The sequence below is a fragment of the Apaloderma vittatum genome, unplaced genomic scaffold (genome assembly GCF_000703405.1).
Source record: "Apaloderma vittatum isolate BGI_N311 unplaced genomic scaffold, ASM70340v1 scaffold4984, whole genome shotgun sequence".
NCBI classification, from domain to species: Eukaryota; Metazoa; Chordata; class Aves; order Trogoniformes; family Trogonidae; genus Apaloderma; species Apaloderma vittatum.
The window spans coordinates 77827-89178 of NW_009710829.1; the positions used below are offsets into that span (position 1 = coordinate 77827).

Here is an 11352-nt window from a genome sequence, read left to right on the forward strand (position 1 = left end):
CTCCTAAAAGGAAATATTGCCATATTTATTTGCTAAACTTTTACACATTTGCGAAAGCATTTATTTGCACATTTAACAACTTGGCTTCTTTCATGAGTGAAAGCTGGATTTATAAAGGCATCAGTACTGCCAGGGAACCTTCACTCTTCCAGAGGGGAAATCCTCAAATCCACAGAGCAGTGGTATGTAAGGAAAATACTCTTTTGGCCCCAGGTTAAAATGTTGCCCAAGTGCCCCTGAGGGCAGCAGCCCAAACTCCTGGGTTTCATTCTCCTTTCAACTCCCCTGTTTGCAGTAGACCCTCCAGACCTTGTATGTTCCTGACTTCCACTGCCCCACTGTCAAGTGTTTTCAAGATAAAGATGAAGACTTAACCCCTTACTAAAGGCATCTGGGCAACATTGATGCATGCTCCCTTCCCCTTTTTAAACTAATGGCAAAAGTTCTTGACTAGATGCAACGATGATGACCAAAAAAATGTATGCTTCCCAAAAATGCTTATGCACTCTCTTGTCAGTGCAAGTTGCATCTACAGAAGCGTAGCAATAAACTCTCTGGTGTAAATTTAGCTTAAATTTTTGACTGTCTCTGTGTAGTGACCTACAGAAGACTGCACTCTCACATGAAGCAAGGCCACATAACTATTCTGTTGCACAAGGTAATAAAACAGCATTTGGACTTCTTTGAAATAAAATAAATATATACATAAAAGTGGAAAAAATTTAAAATAATAACCTAGGTACCATGCAATAAAATCTCAGAAGAAGCCTCTTCCTTTCTCCTTCTTAAAGCATTCACGCTTTCAGAAAAAGGAGAATCTCTGAATGACTACTTATCATTCCACTGATGTTGCACTACCATGGCTAAATAAATGTGAAAAATTATTTGTTGGATAGAATGTTGGTATTTATTTACTAAGTATGTCCTAAGCCAAGGCAAAAATTTATTTATCACAGATACAGAAGGGTATAGACCAAAAGTCCGACAACTTATGACCCTTGAGGTAAATAAATCTCACAAAAAAGGAGAGAAAGAGAGACTGAACAATTATTCTGAAGGCACTTTTATTTGCATGAGACTTGTTATACTCCCTTAGGTGAGGCTGCAAAAAATCCATCCTTACAATCTCTACCAGAGTAGAAATAATATATTATACCAGCTCATATAAATACATTCCTCGGAGTTGCAAGTAATTTATTCTGTTTCTACTTTATTCTCTTACGAAGAAGTACATCAGAAACCACAGCAGTTCACAGAAGCTTTGTGAAATTTCAGATTTTTGATAAGGAAGAAATATCAGCATTGAAACTTTGCTTTAACCGAAATTGTACAAGTCTGTACTTTCACACCTCCAGAGCAGATTAATTTTTTTTATGCTTCAAATACCTAGCTACAAAAAAGTCTTTCCCACATTTATTTCAGCTAAAGATAAACCACTCAGACAAATACACATTAAAAGTAAAGTTTAGCTTCATGTAAAATAAAAATAAACATGAACAACACCTATACCACAGGAAAAATCCTCCAATAACTTTTACCCATGGTTCATGTTAGTACCATATTCAGAAATTAGCACAGGACAACATGAACTACAGGAATTCCCAATCAAACAACAGCTGACAGTCCCAGTCTTGGAACATCGTGTTTTAAAACTGAAATAACAGCAAGTTTAATAACTGATTATTTGTAAGCGTAAATACTTCAAAGAAGGTTTAAAAATAACTAATAAGACTCTAGGAACTACTCACATAGACCATTAAATGAGACTATAGCCTAGACAGGAAACTATCTGTAGTCGTGCTCCAGGAGATAAAACACAGCAAACATTCAACTCATCTTTCTTCAGAAGTGAGAATGAGCTACTGTTATACCCCAATCCCACCTTGCACATCATTGCTGTGTGTGATGTGGCCACCACACAGATTACAGGATTATTGGCCCAGAGTTCCCTGGCCTGGAAGTTTTTATGCAGATTTGTGAATCAACATCAAATTAAGTCAGATATTTTGTGCTGAATTTCAACATTCCTTTGCCTCATAATGTCAGAAGGCTTCTTCACACTGCAACTCACATCAGCTTTCCCTCTGAGCTCAAAAAAAATTCCTAACATTCTAGTTAAAGGCAAAAGGTTTGGGCTTGGCTGCATACTGCTTGCTGATTCAAGAACAGGAAAGTGAAAACAATGAATTCTGAAGCCTCACTAGGAAGCTGAATAAAGCCAGAGAGAACACTTGCTTTCTCAGCACCCATGACTGTAGCTCTATCTTGTGCTCTGGCTGAACAACTACTCATCATTTTAGGATCTGAACTCAAAGAAATTTAGTATAGGACCAACACTTGACCACAGTCACTTCAACTACACAACGTCACATTTCCCATATTCAGCCTGGACTCAGAAGTATCAGTGCAGAACAAGGAGGAGGAAAGGGATTAATTGGTTTAGGACTGCGTTATGATAGGAAGACAGTGTCTAAGCTACTTTGCCCACAGTAAGGGAAGAAAAAAGCCCAAACCTGGTCAAAACTGCAGGTAATCAAAATTCTATGATTACAACACAATAAAATAAAGAGTTCAACAGGAAGTGACCAACGATGATCAAGTCCAACTGATCACATTATTAAGGGCATTGTCCATGAACACTAACAGCCTTGGGGCACTGACCACCTCTTTAGGAAGCCTCTTCTAGTGTTTGACGACCCTCTTAGCACAGAAATGCTTCCTAATGTCCAGTCTAAACTTCCCCTGGCTCAGCTTTGAATCATTCCCACACATCCTATCATTGGATCCCAGGGGGGAGAGACCAGCACCTCCCTCTCCACATCCCATTATCAGGACGCTCTATAGAGCAATGAGCTCCTTTAATTCTGTCAGGTAAACTGGGAGTTCAAATGCTGGATTAACTTCCATTTGTTCTTGTTCAATCCCAGTATAATTTCTTTGCTTTGCCAAACAAATAATACTTCCTATGGTATTAACTGGCATAAACCAGTAGTCACTGGTTGGGATTACTGTGCTGAAAACACACACCAATCGATTTCACACAAAATAAGCATCATTTTAAAAAAAGATTTCTTAAAATACCAGAAGTATGTATTTACCTCAGCATGCTCTCCTGTAGATCACTCACTTTATGTAACTGGAGAGGAAAAATTAAGCACCTCTTCTCAAAATATACCTGTATCAAGGTATCGTAGATACACTATAGCTACTGCAGCAGTTTATGTAAGGACTACAGTGACTGTCAAATGAAGACTGAAAGGAGGAGTACCACAGGTTGACACAAACCCATCACACACCTGAGCTTTGCAAATTCCACCACCTCTCTACTTGCTTCCTAAAAGAACGAAAAGTCCTTGTCTTGATCTACACAACCCTCAAAGGTGACCTGAAAAGGAAAAAAATTGTGTTTGACCCTTTTTGTTTGGCTTGCTTTGCTAGTCTAAAATGCATGAAGAATTTCTTGAATAGACTGTTTTCCCTTATGCTTACTTAGATACCTATCAGTGAGACAAAGCCCCTTCTTACTGGAAGTTTTATTTGCTCTCCGAAAAAAATTGCTTAAATGCTTTCTCACTCTTTACCTTGAGGTACAGGAGGCAGAAACTTGCTAAATGTTCAGGTTCAGAAAGATGTGCTAAACAAAAGCTTGAACCTCTAAACCCAAAAGTTAATTATCCCTTCAACTGTCTTCTTCCTGTCTTGATTTTCTAGGCACATGAATGCTATCAAGCTGCCATTACCCATGTGGTCTTCAAAAGCAGAGAGGATAAAACCATATGCAACACCTGGGAGAAAGGAATAACCAAAAGGAAGTCAATACAAAACCTATCCACCAAACCACAGTTTGGGAACTTCTCTACTTGTATACAGTTAGGGAGTAACAAAAGAGACAAAGACCTTTCTTCTTTTATTCTGAAGGTAATCTTTTAAATACTACTATGGTACTAAAAGAAAACCAAACAAGAATTGAGGTCATATAGAAACTCAAGGACTACAAGCATATACTTAAAAGTGGTATAAGCTCCCAAGAGTTCACAGCTTAAAACAATGAGAAGACTGTTCTTCACACTTCTTTCATCCATCCTTGAAAGTTATACTCCCCTTGAAAACGTAGATGCAAAGAAAAAAATGCTTTTAGATAAAATGCTCAGATAAAACTCAAGATTTAACAAACATCAGGGGTGATGTGGCTTAGTATTTCCCATAGGAAGCAGGGTGGTGGGATAAAGTGCACCTTTGTAGGGGCACTAATGACTGTGACAGAGAGAGTGAACTGGGACAGAAAGGCATTTCTAAACTAGCTGGAGAAATTATTTAAATACGGATTCTGCGAGATCAACACAGACAATTAAGGCCCTCCCAAATTACAGCTCAAGAGAGAGAGGAGCCTAGCTCCCACTGGGCTGCTGCACCAGGGTGGCAGAAGATTCTCAGAAGACCTCCAAGGTCCTTGGGGCTTGGAGGTGGGGGTTCGTCAGTCTGAGGACAAGCAGCCTACCCAAGGAGTGACTGAATATGAAGCCAGACCCTGCATGATGGTACACAATGAACAGCAATGAAACGAAGAAAGATATTAGAAGGACAGCTTTTGCTTTGGTGTGGTAGCTTGGTCTTGGCCACCAGGTTCCCACCAAAGCTGCTCTATCATTTCCCCTCCTCAACTGGACAGGGGGACTAAATACGGCAACAGGCTTGTGGGTCAAGATAAGGACAGGGAAATCACTCAGCAATCACCATCACAGGCAAAACAGACTCAAGCCAGGGAAATTAACTTATTACTATTCAAATTGAACCAGGATAATGACAAATAAGAATAAATTTTAACACATCTTCCCCCCACCTGTCCCTTCTTCCCAGGATCAACTTTGTTCCTGACTTTCCAACCTCCTGCCTCCAGTTAGCACATGGGGACAGGGAATAGGGGTTGTGGTCAGTTCATCACACATCTCTGGCACTCCCTCCCTCCTCGCACTCTTCCCCACTCCAGCGTGGGGTCCCTCCCACGGGACACAGCCCTCCACAAACTTCTCCAACATGGGTCCTTCTCATGGGCAGCAGTTCTTCATGAACTGCACCAGCATGGGTCACTTCCATGGGGTGCAGCTCTTCAGGAACAGACTGTACCAGTGCAGGTCCCCTGTGGGGATCATACTTCCTGCAAGCAAACCTGCTCCAGCACGAGGTCCTGTCTCCACGGATCCACAGGTCCTGTCAGGAGCCTGATCATATGAGAGCTTCCCATGGGGTCACAGCCTCCTTCAGGCACATCCACCTGCTCCAGCGTGTGGTTCTCCACAGGCTGCATGTGGATATCTGCTCCATCATTTACCGCCATGGGTTGCAGGGACACAGTCTGCTTCACCATGGGCTGCAGGGCAATCTCTGCTCTGGCACCTGGACCAACTCTCCTCCTCCTCTGGTGTCTGAGGAGCTGTTTCACGTATTCTCACTCCTTTCTCTCAGTTGCTGTTGCGCAGCAGTTTTTACATCTTCTTAAATATATTCTCACAGAGGCATCACCAACATTGCTGACGGCCTCAGCTTTAGCCAATAGCAGGTCTGTCTTGTTGTTGGCTTGAAGCAGCTCCATCCAACACAGGAACAGCTTCCGGCACCTTCTGTCAGAAGAATCCCTACAGCTCCCCTGCTGTTTGCCAGGCAAACTCAGTGCATTTGGAGAAACACTTCTGGCCAGGAAGACTGCTGTTCTGCCAAGAAGTGGTGCTGGATTTCACCCTTAAGGTCCCTTCTAGCTGCTTCACCAGGAGTCCTTTTCAAAAGTGGACAACAAATGACAAATAAAAAAAGAACCAATAAACCACCACCAACAACAAAAAAAATCCCAGTGAAAATCCTGTCCTCTCTCATATGGCCCTTCGGTGACTCTATTGGGATTCCTGGTTCCGCCCTGGTCTCCTCAGTCCAGAAAGATATTGATGAGTGGGGTGTGAGCTCAGTGCAGGTGAAAGGCTGGGGCACATGAGGGCAGGCTGAGGGAGCTGCCTCCGGTCTCATCAAGAATGAAGAGGTGGACTTGACAGCTGGTTGCTGGGAGGCTTTAGAGAAGATGAAGATAGTTCTCAGAGGAGCTCTGTGGCAGAAGGATGGGTGGCACAGAACCAGGAGAAATCCCAGCTATACAAAAGGAAAATATTATCACCATGAGGCTGCTCAGACAAAGCACAGGAGCCCAGAAGAGCTGTGAAGCCACAGTACTTGAGAGTATCCAACCATGAGCGAATAAAGCCCTAAAAAGTGAATCCAACCAGGGCTGCTTTGAGCAGGAGCTTGCATATATGCACCCACTTCAACAGACAAGCTTTGGAGGCATCTTTCAGGATGCTGCTCTACAATCTCACCTGACTTGAAGAAGAAAAAAAAGTAAAAAAACAATATACCTTTGGCTCAGATAGCATTGACAATTCTTCTATGAAATTGCACTGATGGTATTTGCAGGAGCACCCAACGAGCTCCCTACCAGTGGCCCCACCTCTGCACCCAACATGAGCTGGGAGAAGATCTACTGCAGGCTCAAGAATCATGTGAGGCCCAGGTGTGTTAATCTGCCAAAGAATGGCATGAGGCCCATGCCTGTCAGTCTGGCAGTAATTTTAGAAAAATCATTCCTCCTGCCCCTTATTTAGCTATTGCTAGTGGTCATAACAAGAAGTGCCTTGAGTCAACAAAAGCTAGAGCTTGACTTCTACCTAGCTCTTATCCCTTCTCTTTGGTGTTGCTTTTCCTTTCACTTTTAATGAAGACAGGCTCCTGCAACCCATTTTTCAGCTATGAACATATATATATATTTTTATATATACACACATAAAATTAAAGGAACAGGTGAACAGGCACAAATTGTTCTGAAATTGTGGCTTGCAGTTACTTGTGGTTTTGAAGCAAGTTGTTTGCCAACTGAGCTTTTACATAATGTACAGATTTTAATCTATCCGTTGGCATGCCTGTCTATCTACCATACAATTCATATAAATATTAAGATTTGCAGAGCAGAATAGAAAGTGTTATCCTATATTGTACATAAAGGACTTAGAGGATCCCTGAAAGAGATACATGTAAGAAGCGGCATCTTAATTCTTTTGTTTCCATATATTTCCTATGTATTCCATGTATTTTCCTTGAGGTATGAAACTAAAGTTTCATACGTCAAGGACTATAGCAGCTCATTTTCAAAAAGAAAAAAAAAATCACAATAAAAAAGTTTACTGACCGTCCCAGCCTTAAACTTTGACACCCAGTTTAAAGGTGTATCCTAAAACTTCCTCCTCCTCAATTAGTCTGTGTTTGCAATCAGAAATCAAATCAAAAGGGAAACAGAAGTGAATTCCAAGCTAACCAACATGTGTAATCCTCTTGTTCTGTATTCCTGTTGAATAGGGGGAGGCTGGGAGGGTACTCATGTTTTGCTATCACAGGACAGACAACTAGGACAAAGAATGCAACTGTAGAAATGGAGAGATCAATATCCTGAGAGAATCCTGTAATATGTTGCAGCTCATAAGGAGCAGTAAACTACAGAAGCCATTTTTCTTACAATGATCTGGAATAAGAGACGAAGGATAAGTCTGGATGAAAGATGAATAAGCATTAGCTACTAGCAGCCTAAAATAAATGTCAAGTACCCAAACCAATCATAAAGTATGTTGCACGTGACCAGTTTCTGCAAAGATCTATAAAATGCTTCCTCATGGCAATTCAACTTCGATAGTATGGTCTCACAAGATTTTTTTATTGCTATTTCCAACCTCGAATACAACCTTCAAGGCTTCCAGCTTCACTAGAACACTCACAAAATAGTAAAACTAATTAAAAACCCAGTAAGCTTTACATTTCCTCTAAATCACTGCAGAGACCTTCTACATAAGAGTGACACCATTCAATCAGCCCAAGCAGTACCTCCTTGTTTACATCTTCTAACAGCCAGTTAACACAAAGTTATTTCTCATTTCTTTCCTTCACGCCTCCTTTCCCTCTCTCTGTTTCTTCCCTCCCTTCCACCAACAGGAGGAACAGAAATGCAAGGCAGGGATTTTATTACAAACAATGGAAACATTTGAAAGGTCTTAGAATGTTCCCAGACTCACTAGAGATGTCCTAGAGCAGCAGTCTCTGACTATTTCTGATGTTGCAAAAACTAAGTTTTTGAGCACACACATGCAATATATCCGCATTTATTTATAAATTATATACACGACCCACTGTACTATTATATAATGCACATTATAAAACATACATAACAAAAGGGATTTAAAAAGTATGAGAATGATGAAAGAACCACCACCAAAACAGCTGTAGAGCAGTAAGTCTCAGGGGCTTTGTTACTGATTATGGTAGAGGTAAAAAAAAGTTAGATGCAGCTTTACTCTTCATTATAAATTGTGATCAGCCAAGGTGCTGAGCATCAGCAGGCAGTGTATGTATCTGTGCTGTTTTTTGAACCCCACTTATGAATAAAGGCTTTCCACTAGATCAAGTTCTTGCACAACACCTCTCCTGCTGAGTATTTCTACTTCTGGAGTTAATACGAGATAACTTACACTACAACAGTATAGAACGCTTTGCTTTAGAATAAATGCTAGATGGCTGTCTATATTCTTTTATTCACGGATATCTTCAAAGAGCACAAGATACAAACTGATATAGAGCTCACTTAATAGGCTTTACAGTATTTTCTGCCTTACTGCTGACATCTTGCCTTTCACAACTGTATGTTTTTTGGTTGCATTGAAAATTTTTTTTGGAGGTATTAAAAATAGGTTGTTCAGACAAAGTTTTTTCTTTCAAAGCAGATAAGCTCTAATCATAATTTTCTTTTCTAAATCACAGCTACCAACACCACTTGCACCAACTCTTTGGCAAAGTTATATGACTGCAAGAAACACAGTGCACTCAAAAGCTGCTGGCCTTGGAGCACAGAGAAGCAATCTCCACTGTTCAAAGACTATTCTGTGCTCTCTTACTTATTACGGTGGCTTAAAGATGTTCAGCACTTTAACAATACATAGTAAAGACAAAGGCTTAGAGCCTCAAGGAGTTTACACAACTTTAATCTCTCAGTCCTGCAACTGCCACTGTGTGACTGGCCTGGCACTGGAGGCTACGCATTAATTGCTATGGAAATGAAATGAGTGGGTCACAGGTTCAAAACAGACCAAGGAAGGCTGTTAAAGCATGGAGACTTTTTGCACAGGGTGCTGGGGAAGATAAAAGCTTGTGCCTTGAAGCTCTCTAAGTTCTACTCTCTGCCCAGCCTGATCCGCACAGAGAAAAAAAACAACAAAGCCAAACAAACTAAAAGAATCCACAACCACCAAATGAGAGTTTTCACCCTTGCACACCAGTGAAGGTTAAGAACTCAACACTTCAGGAAACCATTATCCGACTACCACAGCTCTGCAACCAGTGTTGGCATTTTTAGGTCCTCCAGAAGTTCTTCATAGTCCTTACCCCTCTTGTAACTGTAGATGTCATGATTTATTCCCCCCCTCCAATACAGGCGAAAGAAATAGCACAAAGCTAAAATACTTATAGGTATGTTTTGTCCTTAACATAAGGAATAGAGCACCATCCTCACTGTAATAAACTTTTTCCCCATATCCCTACTCACATCTCTGCTTCCTCTTTCTTACCATTCAAAAGAGCCCTTCAGTTTTGCACATATATATGAGTATTCTCTACTTCCTCAGCCAGGTCTTCTGCTTCTGATCTGCCCTCATTCCTGATGTCTTGCTCTCCCTTTCTGCTTCCCATCTTTCAAAACATTACAGCACTCCTTGCCAGGCAACTATTCCTAGCCATCAAGCTCCTAATAAAGTGATTGGACAAACAGTGACAATACAATGTTTCTTATTACAAGCAGGCTCTGATCTATTAGCTGTGTCACAGTATCAGATCTATCATAAATGGATACAAAATTTATGTAATACAAATTTTATCAGGAAGACACAAACACACTAAACTTCCCCAAAAATATTCCAATTTAAACACTGCTTTCCAGTGACAAATACATAGTCTTAACTGGGATATCAGGATAATGTTTAAATAGATAATACCATTTTTCCCTTCCAAGAAAGCACAGATATCCTTTTCAATACCAAGATGTTGTAGTATCGGGACAGGTTTTCTCTTTGTTGTTTAAAGTTATCGGTAAAACACAGACAGTGCAGTTGGTAAAACACCGATTTGACCTAATCACCTTGACTCAAGCTTGCTAGAGAATAAAGCTGTGAATTACGAGATTACAAAAGTTAGAACCTACATTTCACAATATGTCAATATTGTGGCTACATTTGCCCATTATTTTATTACAATAGCACACAATACATCTGTCTTCTGTTGCTTTATGGAAAAAACCCACATGTACATACTAATCAGAGAGCCCAAAAACAAACACTTATTTTTCAAGTCTGCTTACTCTCTACCCACCACCGAGGTTGCTGTCATATCTCAGAACATAACATGAACAGACAAAGAAAAAGATTAAATATACAGCAACACAGTTTAACCACAAGGTTACAGTCTTTTAACTCTACCTAATAAATCTACCTGTATCTGTAAATAAGTTCCTTGGTTTGGTTTTGTTTCTTTCTTTCTTTTACCTGTAGATGCTGAAGGTCATTGGATAGGTGAGAAAAGGATATCTTTCCTCTGTTGTAAATGAAACAATATACAGAGCAATATAATCTCTGCATGCAACAGCAAAGATAGAAGTTAAAAGAAACCTTTGCTTGCAAGAGATTTAACTAATTTTTAATACCATGAGCCTACTAAACACAAAGCACATTTTTCTTTACCAACAATTATTGCTTTTTTACTTACGTGCGATAAAGTGCTGTGTATATCACATAAAATGATATGACTCATTTAGAGGATTTGGCTTCATGTGCAAGAACTAAACATGGTACCAGTTATCTCAGTAGTATATCCCCTAATGCCTACATCTCTCTATGAAACTGCACCAGTGATATATTTGTATTAGGAAACACAAACTACCACAGGACATAAAAATTGACTGAAATTATACTTACTGTAACCTGGGAAGCATCCATGAATTGTAGGCCAAAGTAATCAGTTTCCACAAGGTCCAAATGATATACAATTTGGTCAAACAACTCCTGTCCCTTTGCATTTTTCTGTAATAGAAAACAAAGTGTTGGTGGGTTTTTTTGGTGGGTGGGTGTGGGTTTGTTTGCATTTCTTTTTAATTTCAGATGCAGGAGAGGAGATGCACAATGGAAATATCTAAACAGTACATCTATTTATTCTAAAGAATGTATTGACATTCCTTTGTATCTTCTTCAAGAGAGATAACAGTGACACATTCCTGCCTGTAGCTAT

The 11352-nt window shown here is 40.2% G+C and overlaps 1 protein-coding gene across 1 annotated transcript in view; it reads right to left on the reverse strand.

The window, feature by feature from the left end:
* Positions 1 to 11147, reverse strand: part of EPB41L4B (erythrocyte membrane protein band 4.1 like 4B) — a gene marked incomplete at both ends in the record, with an annotated part of 60381 nt that extends 49234 nt beyond the window's left edge. The window contains one exon of the mRNA XM_009867395.1: positions 11043 to 11147. Coding sequence (XP_009865697.1) covers positions 11043 to 11147 — 105 coding nt within the window. The remainder of the gene's footprint in view (positions 1 to 11042) is intronic.
* Between the last annotated feature and the right edge of the window lie 205 nt (positions 11148 to 11352).